General features: G+C 37.2%; 1 protein-coding gene across 1 annotated transcript in view; it reads left to right on the top strand.

Moving 5' to 3' along the window:
* LOC126418465 (DNA-directed RNA polymerase III subunit RPC2) overlaps positions 1–14,448 on the top strand; it is a 187,262-nt gene that overhangs the window by 109,290 nt on the left and 63,524 nt on the right. Inside the window, exons 11-13 of the mRNA XM_050085233.1 lie at positions 6,917–7,079; positions 9,599–9,752; positions 9,843–9,943. Coding sequence (XP_049941190.1) covers positions 6,917–7,079; positions 9,599–9,752; positions 9,843–9,943 — 418 coding nt within the window. The remainder of the gene's footprint in view (positions 1–6,916; positions 7,080–9,598; positions 9,753–9,842; positions 9,944–14,448) is intronic.

Here is a 14,448-nt window from a genome sequence, read left to right on the forward strand (position 1 = left end):
ATGCCAATTAATTGAGAAATGGCACAACTTACTGAATTTCTTTCTTACCATTATTTCGCAGCACTATCTATCCTGAAACACTGTTACAAACTTTTCAGACAGTTTCTCACCATGTTGTATATAGTTTTTGTTCCATAGATCCATGGTGAGATGTTCAAAGATGTAGAACATGTCATAGAACAAGAATACATAATACATGTTTACAAAAAGAGAGAAATGCTAATGTTCCTTCCACAAGTTTTAAGTGAAATTGTCCTCATAAATATAATAAAAACATACTTTGTTCTAATGCTCATTTTTCTCTTTGATTTATTGTACTTCAGCTGTCTCTCTTCAGTTATTCCAGCTCTTTCCTTTCATAACATTCGATTTTGTTCCTGTAGATTTACTTCTTGCGTAAAATGTATAAATCCACATTACATTGGGATGCATATGTGAATATTCTTAGACTATTGTAGCCACATGTCATCAAATAGAAAATTAGTTTAACATTCATCTACATTGATCACAGTACTACTCTGATGTGCAAATCAGATTTTATGGAACATTCACATTATTTGATATTATGGACAATATATTCATTAGTGCATTCTACCTAGAAACTCATAAATGGAACAAGAGGAATTGGACACTAATAGATCCTTTAGGCTACCCTTAAACTGAACTTTATTTGTAGCTAAGCAGTTTATGGCTGCTGGCAAGTTACTGAAAATGTTTGTTCCTGAATAATGGATGCCTTTCTGGACCAATGTGAGTTATTTTAAATCTTTATGAAAATTATTCTTGTTTCTAGTACTGTTTTCATGAACTGAGAAGTTGATTTCAAGAAGAGATATATTGTTCCAGCAAATTTCATTAAGGAATCAGCAAATTTCATTAAGAAATAAATATATTAATTTGCAATAGTTAGTACTCCCAGTTCATTGAACAGGCCTCTGTAGGTTGCTCTTGAAATTCTCACCACAAATAATTCCTATTACAAGCTTTTGGACTGAGAAAACTTTATCTTGGCTTGATGAGTTACTTCTAAAATTATTTCGATGATATTATGGAATGAAAATAAGTGAGGTATGCTATCTCATCTGATTTTTTAAAATTTTTATATCACCCACATTTCCCAAAATCCGTATTTTAAATTGACAGTTAGGCCTCCAGTTGAATTTATCATCAGGTATAATCCAAAGAATGTAACACACTCAATTCTTCTATCTGCTTGCGGTCATACTTTAGACCTATACAAGGAGGAAGCTTCTTAAAATATCTGAACTGAAAATAGTGTGTCTTTTCAAAATTTAGTGACAAAGATTTGGCTAGGAACCATTTATTAATGTTCACAAAAATTTCATGAACAGGTCTTTCTAAAACTATACTTGGTTTGCTATTTATTCCAATGTTTGTATCATCTCCTAATAAAGAACTTGGCATCTGATAATGTTCCTGATGAAAGGTCACTGAGATACACAAGAAAAAGTAAGTGCTCCAAGACAGAACCTTGTGGGACACCACATATAATTAGTTCTGTGTTGGATGATGATTAGCTGCATAGAACAGCAATCTCTCCTGTTGACACCCTTTGTTTCCTGTCCGAGACAAATGATTTGAAACATTTTGTGGCATTTTCTGTTGGAACATAATATTAAATTTACCTAAAAATATATTTTATTTTACAAGGTAAAATACCTTTGACAGATCACTGAATATACCAGTAGTCTGTAATTTCTTGTCTAATGAATAAAGTACATTCTTGCTATATGTGTAAATGCCCTTCTCAGTACTGAAACCCTTTAGAAACCCTTGATGGTATTTCCTTCGCTCCTTTCTTATACAGATGCAAACTGTATTTTACAGACTATAAGATACTACAGGCTGTAAAGACACAACTTAATTTTTAAGTAATTTCTTAAAAAATAACATGTCTTCTTCTTCTTCTTCTTCTTCTTCTTCTTCTTCTTCTTCTTCTTCCTCCTCCTCCTCCTTCTCCTCCTTATCATCACCATAATCATTATCGTTGTCCTCTTCATATATAAGATAGTCTTCACTGCCATTAAGAGTTTTACTTATGCCACATTTCTTGAAAGATTTAACGATATGTCTTCTCTCACTCTGGACCATTACTTTTTTATTCACTGACCCACTTGTTTGATTGTAGTTCATTTTAAAGCTCCCTTTATTGTAAATAAGTCCTCATGGAAAAACAGCAAGCTCTGTAGTTCCCTGTCTCAATTTCTCTCTCACAGAATTTTTCAGATAACTACTAAATTGATTTAGCATAAGGAGAGAACTCTTCTTCAATAAAGGTCTTTTCCATCTGTCACACACTCTGTTAATCCATAATTTCATACCAGCCTCATCCATCAAATCCTTGTCATGTATGTGAACACCACCCCTGCTGGTATTTCAAAACATTTTGGCATTGTTTTGCACTTGAAAATGATCATTGGATTAAGATTAGTACCATCGGCACAACATGAAAGTACTACAGTGTCATGCATTTTTTAATGTCCACTTTTTTTATAGTTATGGTTTTAGCACCTTTCACGGCAACTTTTCTGTTACTTGGTGCATCAAATGTCAGAGTAATTTCGTCCATATTCGCTATCTGGCTTTCTTCCACACTTGTTTTCTTTTGATGGTGAATAATAAAGTGATGGAAGGATAATATTTTCCCTTTATACTCTTGTGGCCTTTTTTGAGATGTTTGGTTTTGGTTTGCTTGCTAAGTCCATGACGCTTCATGAATCTGTAGCACCAAGCCACTCTACCTTTAAAGTCTGTTAAGTTCTACTGTAGTTCTAACTTATGAGCATGTATTTGAATCATTTTTGTATTAATTCCAATGCCATTTTGACAGTATCCTTAAATGCATTTCTATACATCATCCTCTATTTTTGGCCATTTTGCATTCAGTCCCCTAGTTGCACAATTAGTCTTCCTCATATTTTTCAGTTCTCCTTTTCTAGCTCACCAATCATGAATGGTTTTTTTCTGTTGGTAGAGGGCCGAAACCCTGCCCGGCTGCTCTGTTTCCATGTTCCTGCATATGGTATTATTTTCAATTTATAGCTCACATCATATGAATACCTTTTTTTTTCCCCCATTACGGAAGTAGCTACTAACAAAATTACTGTACTGATAACCCAAATCACTTTCAATTCAAGTTCAGTGGCACCATAAATCGCAGTGGTGCATCATAAGCCAGACGGTGTTCTGGGTTTGTGATGATGGTGCAGGAGGGAGACTGGTAGCAAGCTTGTGAATTCCCCCAACTCATGTTCGTTGCACAGGTGCACTGCTGCCACCAGTTGGATCCAACGTTGCCAGATAAAGATAAGTTCCCACAGCATTGAATATATGGCTGTTTTTAAGACTGGTGAGAATTTTAAATCAAATGCTGGACATTTTCATGTGAATTTTGAGTATAAAGTGAACCTGAATTTTGGAGGCAATTTTTCAGAGAAACAAGTGCATCTTATAATCCATAAAATATGGTAACTTGGGCATAATTCAGCCAGTCTGAATGTGTTTCAGTAATAAATGATTTATTATGCAAACATTACTAAAATGCTGCTAAAAAAAAGAAGAGAAATGGATTGGCAAAATGGATAGTAGTACACTGTAAATAGGTATTTAAGGATTTAAGTACTGAAGTGACCAAATAGGCAGCACTGTTATATGCAGAATGAGAAGATATCCTCCTCGAGTTGTTATTTTGAATACTATTTTGTACCATTTTTGTTCAGTTTTAGAAAGTCTGTTGACTGCGTTAGATTGTTACTAGTTCTGTAATTACTTGTTATTCCTTTCATAAAATTACACATGGTTTTCAAATTTATTTATAGTTGTGGTTTAGAAAGTCTCTTTCACATGTTAACAATGGCATGTCCAGGTTGGAATATCAAAAATGCTATAAAAAGGATAGATTGCTACTCATTGTAAAGATGACGTGTTGTGTTGCAGACAGGCACAATGAAAAGGCTGTTATGCACCAATTTTTGCCAAAGCCTTCTTCACAGAAGAAATGAAACGCATAAGCATTCACACAAGCAGGCAGACCTCATACACACAACTGCTATCTTCAGCTGCTAATGGTCAGAGTGCAACTCTTGCGTTGAACAAAAGCACCAATTCAGCGGAGCAAACAGCACTCTTCTCTCCCTCCACCCATACTCTGCTATCCCTCCCCCTTCATTGTCCATTCTGGATTGCTATTTTCATTCAATGTGACAATTGCAGTCTGGCAAGAGTGGCTGGAGATAGTGGTCATGTGTGTCTGTAAGATGTGCCTGAACAAAAGCACCAATTCAGCGGAGCAAACAGCACTCTTCTCTCCCTCCACCCATACTCTGCTATCCCTCCCCCTTCATTGTCCATTCTGGATTGCTATTTTCATTCAATGTGGCAATTGCAGTCTGGCAAGAGTGGCTGGAGATAGTGGTCATGTGTGTCTGTAAGATGTGCCTGCTTGTGTGAATGTGTGTATTTTTTCCTTTGGTTTCTGAAGAACGCTTTCCCCAAAAAGCTCAGTGTGTAATATTCTTTTTGTTTTTGTTGTGCCTGTCTGTAGCTCAACGTGTCATTTGTATAGTGACTAGCAATATTTCGCATCTTATAGTGATACATGTGTTGAATGACTTCAAATTTATTATTCGTATGAATGATTTCTTTTTCTACTTCATGGAAGTGAAGTACCAGCTGTAGACTGCAATTGTTTAATTTAATCCAGTGAAACTTCTCTTCTTACATTATTTGTAAGTGTAAACTGTAAAATATAAATGGCCAGAAATGACTTTTTAAGCATATAGTTACACTGAAGAGCCAAAGAAACTGGTGCACCTGCCTAATATAGTGTTGGGCCCCCGCAAACACCCAGAAGTGCCACAACACGATGTAGCATGGATTCAACTAATGTCTGAAGTAGTACTGTAGGGAATAGACACCATGAATCCTGCAGGGCTGTCCATAAATCTGTAAGAGTACGAGCAGGTGGACATCTCTCCTGGACAGTGCGTTGCCTGGCATCCCAGATATGCTCAATAATGTTCATGTCTGGGGAGTTTGGTGGCCAGCAGAGGTGTTTAAACTCAGAAGAGTGCTCCTGGAGCCACTCTGTAGCAGTTCTGGATGTGTAGGGTGTCACATTGTCATGCTGGAATTGCCCAAGTCCTTCGGAATGCACAATGGCCATGAAGGGATGTTGGTGATCAGACAGGTTGCTTATGTACATATCTGCCACCTGTCAGAGCCGTATCTAGACGTATCAAGGGTCCCACATCACTCCAACTGCACATGCCTCACACCATTACAGAGCCTCCATCAGCTTGAATGGACCCCTGTTGACACGCAGGGTTCTTGGATTCATGAAGTTGTCTCCATACCCGTACACATCAATTTGCTCGATACAGTTTGAAATGAGACTTGTCCGCTGATGCAACGTGTTTCCAGTCATCAGCAGTCCAATGTCACTGTTGGTGGGCCCAGGTGAGGTGTAAAGCTTTTTGTTGTGCAGCCATCAAGGATACATGAGTGGGCCTTCGGCTCTGAAAGTCCATTTCGATTATATTTTGTTGAATGGTTCGCATGCCGACACTCATTATGGCGCAGCATTGAAATCCGCAGCAATTTGCGGAAGGGTTGCACTTTCCTCATGTTGAACGATTCTCTTCAGTTGTCTTTGGTCCCGTTCTTACACGATCTTTTTCCGGCCGCAGTGATGTTGGAGATTTGATGTTTTACTGGATTACTGATATTCACGGTACACTTATGAAATGGTCATATGGGAAAATCCCTACTTCATCGCTATCTTGGAGATACTGTTTCCCATCACTTGTTCACTGACTATAACACCACATTCAAACTCACTTAAATCTTGATAAGCTGCCATAACCGATCTAACAACTGTGCCAGACACTCATTGTCTTATATAGGTGCTGCTGATCATAGCACCATATTCTGTTTGTTTACATATCTCTGTATTTGAATACACATGCCTATACCAGTTTCTTTGGGTCTTCAGTGTATAAAATATCAATAAGTCATGTTATTAATGATACTAACACTTAGTGTGAAACCTTTGGGCTTATAAAATTTTGTCACTTCATAAAACACATTAGTAGTGCCTATCTTTTTACCAAAAATCCAGTATTTTACTTAATTTTAATTTATTCTGGAGAATGTTGTCATGTGGTATCTAATTCATAAAAACACACACAAATTTTGATATGTTACCCAGCAAAGTGAACTTTAAATTTATTAAGAATGAAAAGGAGCGACATTGCCTGACAGAAAAGGTGACTGAATATCCAAGCAAAATTGTTGAAATTTAGTAAATTGATGGTGTGCAAAATTACGCCATAAGGGAAAAATGCTGAGCGCTTATGGGTTCAAGTCTGTAGAAGCAAAGCGCACAGTAAATAGTCTGTTGACATATGGGTAAATTGTTATTAAGCAGCAATTCCTGCAATATTATGAACAATATAAATAAATGCCAAGTAGGTGGAAACTTTGATGCTTTTGTTGCCCAGATCTGTACATCATTGTTAGCAAGCTAACTGAGGAAACTTATTCTGACTTTTTGCTTTTAGAAGACGCCAGAATGAAAGAGTCATCATATCTGTGAATGAAGTAACATAGTTTCAAAAAGGGCAACCTACATTAAACTTTTACAAAAAAAAAGGAAGTGTCAGATTAAAGCACTGATTCAGATGAATAGTGATTTCATACACATTATACTGTGAATAGTTGTTGTCAAAGTGTGCACAGAGCAGTGTCAAATAGTAGTGCTGGTCAATGTTTCATTGTTGTGCTATGCGGTGGTATTGGTGTATAGACAGGTAGCATACATATTAATGTGTACATTAATTGTGTGTATGTCTCCACTAAACATGTCAATTCCATTAACTCCATTTATGTTTTCCAGGCTTGTGGATTAGTTAAGAATTTGGCGTTAATGGCTCATATTACAACAGAAGTAGAAGAAGGTCCTATAATTCGGCTAGCATTTAATATGGGAGTGGAAGATGTTAATTTGCTTGGTGGAGAGGAAATTAACAGTTGTGATGTCTACATGGTATTTCTTAATGGTGAGTAATTGTTTCCAAATTAACTAGCTTATTTGCAAGTAAAATGTGAACAACTAGTGGAACAGAGCAGAGTTAATTAGTTTTTTTAATACCTCATGAAACTACAAGCTTTTTGATGTGAAAGTAGAAATTTGTGATGTTTTGTAACACTTTCTCGACATAGATTTTTTTCAGTGACTTATGTATGTCTTCATAATGTCCTTCATCTGAGATATCTGTCACAGTACCTGAGATATCTGTCAATACCTTGAAATTTAGTTGCTGAATGCCACTTTTCACCTTGTCACAGGCATTAAATTGGTTTTGAATTAGGTACTGTTGCATTATTGGGAAGAAAACAAAGTTTTGTAAGATGAAACAGAAGAGGAACTGTGTGGCATGCTTGTACCTTTTTTTTGTAAGAAAAGTATAACTGTCTACAACAGTACTTTCAAAACTGGAAAGTGGAGATTGAAATACAAAATTTTGAAGTATTCACGCTATTCACCAGTATAAGGAAGTACTGTTTCTGTTTGGGTGTCTGCCATTCTGCTACCTGTCCTTACACTCATTTTAACCTTCTTTTCCTCTCTTTTCTGCTTTTCAACTTTTGTGTCTATATTTACATTATACTTCACAAGACATATTATGATACATGGTGGAGGGTACATCTGTTACTACTATCATTTCACCCTTCCCTGTCCCATTTGAGAACGGTGTTTGAGAACACCTTGATAAACCTGCCTGAGCTCTGATTTTATCATCATTGTCGTTTTGTGAAACATATGCGACAGGAAGAAATATGTTGTCCAACTCTTCTAGGAAAATACACTCACAGAATTGGAACAGTGATGCACACCACCTCTCTTATAGGACCTAGCACTGGAGCTTGTTGAGGAGTCTCACATTTACTAAATGGCAGGTGGCATAGAGTGTTTTATGTAGATTCTGCTCATGTTAGTTTCTTGCATTACTTACCTTACTTACTAAATTCGGTATTCCATATAGTATAATACATTCAGTGGAAAGGAAGTGATTCCTGGGCGTGTCTGAGCACTACATCATCACTGGTGTAAAAGGTTCACTGTGTAAGGGCTTGAATGACATTGTGAAGCAGTTTGTAGTTGCTGTTTGTGATGTAACTGGATAGAGAGAATATGCTCGTCAGTTCGCAGACCAGTTGTTGTGCTCTGTCTTCAATGACTCTGACATTGATGTGTTAAAACATCAATTTTCCTTCTTCTCCTTGCTTTCACATCCTCTTTCTCTTTAAATCTGCAGTATTTGTGTAAAACCAAACTACTAGGGCCCAATTTGCTATTATTTTTGCCAAAATTGGTGTTGTTTGTTGCCAGATTCATTATTTTTGCAAATTAGTTTATATTTTTGTCAAATTTGCCAGATTTCGTCTATTTTTTGCCACCATTGGCACCATTTTCTGCCAAAACCATAGTTGTTATTGTCAAATAAAGTGTAATTTTTTTTGGTAAATTTGGTGTTATTTTTTGCCAAATTTGGTGTTATTTTTTGCCAAATTTGGTGTTATTTTTTGCCAAATTTGGTGTTACCTTTCACAAAATTTGTGATTCTGACTGAACTTGTGTTGATTATTTGATGTTAAAATTAAGTGCCTACATGTTATCACACTTCGATTGTGTAAATACTACAGTGGAAATTCAGTGAAACAGTTATTGTGACAGTTTGTCACACATTATTACACTTGCTGTTGCTTTATTTGACAGAGCTATATTTTTGACCAATTGATGTACATTATCTTCTCTTATGAAGATGGTAGCCAGTACTGAAACCAGTAGAGGATAAATAAAATTATATAGCTTTTGGCACAAAAAATATTTTTTTCCAAATATTTATCAACTGTAGATAACCAATGCAGGAAAGCTCGATGCAGTTCAGTTTGCCAAATTTGATATCGCTTATTTTGCCAAATTTGGTGTTGTTTCTTTTGCCAAATTGAGTGTTTTTTGTCAAATTGAGTGGTTTTTTTTTGCCAAAATAGGGATCTTTCTGCAGAACTTGCTGGGTTTTATGCCAAATTCTGTGCTAATATTGGTGCTTTTTTTTTAATTTTCACATCATAGCTTCTGGGAAATGAAGATTATAAACGAACCTCAGCCTTGAGGAGATCAAAAGTCAAAAAGCAGTGTTAACACTCAGTAACTATAAGTTACAAATATTAGTAAACTGCTATCCTCTGATTTACAACATTTTTGCACAGCAAAATTACAATTTTTGTGACATCTCATAAAATTTGTTGAATTTGCGATATTTCATTATAAACTGCTAATTTCACACTATCATTCTTATGAAATTTTCATGTCCCTACCAACACTTCTTTACTGTAAATATGTGAATTTAAAGTTTAATTTTACCATAGTTCAGTGTTCTTCATCACTGCTTGTTTCGTGGATGTATAATGTTGACAGTTACTAGTTCATTAATTTTTTAAACCTTTTTAGCAGATTTAAAATTGAGAACCATTTAGCTTAACAGTCTTTTATTTATTTTTTGCACTACCACAGGTAACATCTTAGGGATAATACGAGATTACAGCCGACTTATAAGAGTATTCAGGTTGTTACGAAGACGAGGCTTAATAAGCGGATTCATTTCAATATACCCTATGCATAACCATCGGTGTATTTATATCAGTTCTGATGGTGGGCGTCTTTGTAGGTAAGTTTTAATTTATTTATTTTTATGTGAGTTATTTGCTGAAAATAGTGCTAAACATGCTATATACTGGATTAATCTTCCACATTTCAGGCCATACATAATTGTCCATAAGGGTAAACCACTTGTAAAGCAGCAGCATATTCAAGAGCTTATACAGGGCCTGAGAATTTTTGAAGACTTCCTGAATGATGGTAGGTATAATGAAGTCACAGTGTAAAAGACATTAAAATAAAATTATTATTGAGTTGTGATGATGCCACAGTGTAATATTACATGTTCCTTTTATCAAAATGGTGATGACTGTGTTTCCCTACCTCTGTTATCAAGTGTCATGTGTAGTTGGTGCCCACAGGTGCTACATATTTCAGAGACACGGCTAAAAAGAAGTGAGCATGTCATATTCTCAGTGTACAACAAAATTCATACCAAGATATGAGTAGGGACATGCTGCATTTTTAATGTAACATGGAATGTACACTACTCACTTGTAGGATCACAGGTTAGCCACTGCCGGCTGTAGGGATGATTTAGTATACAGCAAGTGGTATTGTCAATGCTCTTACCAAATGCGCATTGCAGGGGACAGCTACAATGGCGGACCAGCTGAGTGCACTAACAATGCAGTAATAGATCCTAAAATAATGCTACCAAATTGTAATGTTCATCACTCTGTGGACTGCAGAGATGGGAGAAGTCAAGTTATGTGAACTATTACTAAAATCGTAGATGAAAAGAACAGTTCCTCTCACCAGTAGTTCACATATTAAGATTTCTGGACCTAACCAGGAAGCAAGTGTCGCTTGGATGGTGGCACATGGATATCTCTGATCAGATCACCTGTAAGTTGTTATTAACTACAGTAATATAGTGTACTTGGATGTTATTCACCCTGTTAATAGATGGAACATCTGGAAAACATATCAGGATGAATATGTTCAAATTCTAAGTGTAAAACACAGAAGCAGCTGATGCTTTACAGAGGATGTGTGCGTACTGTATGGGGCAGCGTTAGAGAAGTTGTGGTAGTATCAGTTCTGCAAACCAAATCATTCAGACCAAAAATTGCTACAGTACTGGATTTGTTGATGCCAAATGTGCAGTAGCATTTCCAAAAAGAATAAAAGCTCTAAAAATTTACAGAAAGCATGCCTGCAATCCAAATATCATTTACTTGAATTGAATGCATCAAAAACTTAGCAGGTTGCTCAAGTACTGGAAGAGGAAGCAGTGGCAGCTCGTGCAATATTTTACCAATGTGCTACAGCATTACAAAAATAAACAGATTGTGTTTCATTATGTTGTCATGATAGGTGCGACTTAATATTGTTAGCTTTAACCAATGCACTAAGATCAAGTGCATTGTGTTATGTTGCCACTAAATCTTTCTATTAATGTATCCTACCTCTGGCACTCCTGCTGTACCCCTCACATCACTGTTCCCAAGTAAAAAACATGTTGTTATTGTTGTGGTCCTCAGTCCTGAGACTGGTTTGATGCAGCTCTCCATGCTACTCTATCCTGTGCAAGCCTCATCATCTCCCAGTATCTACTGCAGCCTACATCCTTCTGAATCTGCTTCGTGTATTCATCTCTTGGTCTCCATCTACGATTTTTACCCACCATGCTACCCTCCAGTACTAAATTGGTGATCCCTTGATGCCTCAGAACATGTCCTACCAACCGATCCCTTCTTCTAGTCAAGTTGTGCCACATACTCATCTTCTCCCCAATTCTATTCAATACCTCCTCATTAGTTATGTGATCTACCCATCTAATCTTCAGCATTCTTCTGTAGCACCACATTTCGAAAGCTTCTATTCTCTTCTTGTCTAAACTATTTATCGTCCATGTTTCACTTCCATACATGGCTACACTCCATACAAATACTTTCAGAAACAACTTCCTGACACTTAAATCAATACTCGATGTTAACAAATTTATCTTCTTCAGAAACGCTTTCCTTGCCATTGCCAGTCTACATTTTATATCCTCTCTACTTCGACCATCATCAGTTATTTTGCTCCCTAAATAGCTAAACTCGTTTACTATTGTAAGTGTGTCATTTCCTAATCTAATTTCCTCAGCATCACCTGATTTAGTTTGACTACATTCCATCCTCATTTTGCTTTTCTTGATGTTCATCTTATATCCGCCATTCAAGACACTATCCGTTCCATTCAACAGCTCTTCCAGGTCCTTTGCTGTCTCTGACAGAATTACAATGTCATCGGCATACCTCAAAGTTTTTATTTCTTCACCATGAATTTTAATTCCTGCTCCAAATTTTTCTTTTGTCTCCTTTACTGCTTGCTCAGTATACAGATTTAATACCGTCGGGAATAGGCTACACTTCCTTCCCAACCACTGCTTCCCTTTCATGTCCCTCGACTCTTATAACTGCCATCTGGTTTCTGTACAAATTGTAAATAGCCTTTCGCTCCCTGTATTTTACCCCTGTCATCTTCAGAATTTGAAAGAGAGTATTCCAGTCAACATTGTCAAAAGCTTTCTCAAGTCTACAAATGCTAGAAACACAGGTTTGCCTTTTCTTAATCTTTCTTCTAAGATAAGTCATAGGGTCAGTATTTCCTCACGTGTTCCAGCATTTCTACGGAATCCAAACTGATCTTCCCCGAGGTCTGCTTCCACCATTTTTCCATTCGTCAGTAAAGATTTCACATTAGTGTTTTGCAGCCGTGATTAATTAAACTGATAGTTCGGTAATTTTCACATCTGTCAACACCTGCTTTCTTTGGGATTGGAATTATATTCTTCTTGAAGTCTGAGGGTATTTCGCCTGGCTCATACATCTTGCTCACCAGATGGTAGAGTTTTGTCAGGACTGGCTCTCCCAAGGCCCTCAGTAGTTCTAATGGAATGTTGTGTACTCCCGGGGCCTTGTTTCGACTTCGGTCTTTCAGTGCTCTGTCAAACTCTTCACGCAGTATCATATCTCCCATTTCATCTTCATCTACCTCCTCTTCCACTTCCATATTATTGTCCTCAAGTACATTGCCATTGTATAGACCCTCTGTATACTCCTTCCACCTTTCTGCTTTCCCTTCTTTGCTTAGAACTGGGTTACCATCAAAACTCTTGATATTCATGCAAGTGGTTCTCTTTTCTCCAAAGGTCTCTTTAATTTTCCTGTAGGCGGTATCTGTCTTACCCCTCATGAGATAAGCCTCTCCATCCTTACATTTGTCCTCTAGCCATCCCTGCTTAGTCATTTTGCACTTCCTGTCGATCTCATTTTTGAGACGTTTGTATTCCTTTTTGCCTGCTTCACTTGCTGCATTTTTGTATTTTCTCCTTTCATCAATTAAATTCAATCTCTCTTCTGTTACCCAAGGATTTCTACTAGCCCTCGTCTTTTTACCTACTTGATCCTCTGCTGCCTTCACTATTTCATCCCTCAAAGCTACCCACTCTTCTTCTACTGTATTTCTTTTCCCCATTCCTTTCAATTGTTCCCTTATGCTCTCCCAGAAACTCTGCACAACCTCTGGTTCATTCAGTTTATCCAGGTCCCATCTCCTTAAATTCCCACCTTTTTGCAGTTTCTTCAGTTTTAATCTACAGTTCATAACCAATAGATTGTGGTCAGAGTCCACATCTGCCCCTGGAAATGTCTTACAATTTAAAATCTGGTTCCTAAATCTCTGTCTTACCATTATATAATCTATCTGAAAGCTTTTAGTGTCTCCAGGGTTCTTCCATGTATACAACCTTCTTTCATAATTCTTGTACCAAGTGTTAGCTATGATCAAGTTATGCTCTGTGCAAAATTCTACCAGGCGGTTTCCTCTTTCATTTCTTAGCCCCAATCCGTATTCACCTACTACGTTTCCTTCTCTTCCTTTTCCTACTGTCGAATTCCAGTCGCCCATGAGTATTAAATTTTCATCTCCCTTCAATATCTGAATAATTTCTTTTATCTTGTCATACATTTCATTAACTACTTCATCATCTGCAGAGCTAGTTGACATATAAACTTGTACTACTGTAGTAGGCATGGGCTTTGTGTCTATCTTGGCCACAATAATGCATTCACTATGCTGTTTGTAGTAGCTTACCCGCACTCCTATTTTTTTATTCATTATTAAACCTATTCCTGCAGTACCCCTATTTGATTTTGTATTTATAACCCTGTATTCACCTGACCAGAAGTCTTGTTCTTCCTGCCACCGAACTTCACTAAGTCCCACTATATCTAACTTTAACCTATCCATTTCCCTTTTTAAATTTTCTAACCTACCTGCCCGACTAAGGGATCTAACATTCCATGCTCCAATCTGTAGAACACCAGTTTTCTTTCTCCTGATAACAATGTCCTCTTGAGGAGTCCCTGCCCGGAGATCCGAATGGGGGACTATTTTACCTCCGGAATATTTTACCCAAGAGGACGCCATCATCATTTAATCATACAGTAAAGCTGCATGCCCTTGGGAAAAATTACGGCTGTAGTTTCCCCTTGCTTTCAGCCGTTCGCAGTACCAAAACAGCAAGGCCGTTTTGGTTAGCGTTACAGGGCCAGATCAGTCAATCATCCAGACTGTTGCCCCTGCAACTACTGAAAAGGCTGCTGCCCCTCCTCCCAACAAACATAGAAAGCAGAAAAGTGCATTGTCAACATTACATCCACAGGTCCTACCCTTTTTGTATGCTTCTAACGGCTTTGGACGACAATTTAAGT

The sequence above is a fragment of the Schistocerca serialis genome, chromosome 9 (genome assembly GCF_023864345.2).
Source record: "Schistocerca serialis cubense isolate TAMUIC-IGC-003099 chromosome 9, iqSchSeri2.2, whole genome shotgun sequence".
NCBI classification, from domain to species: Eukaryota; Metazoa; Arthropoda; class Insecta; order Orthoptera; family Acrididae; genus Schistocerca; species Schistocerca serialis.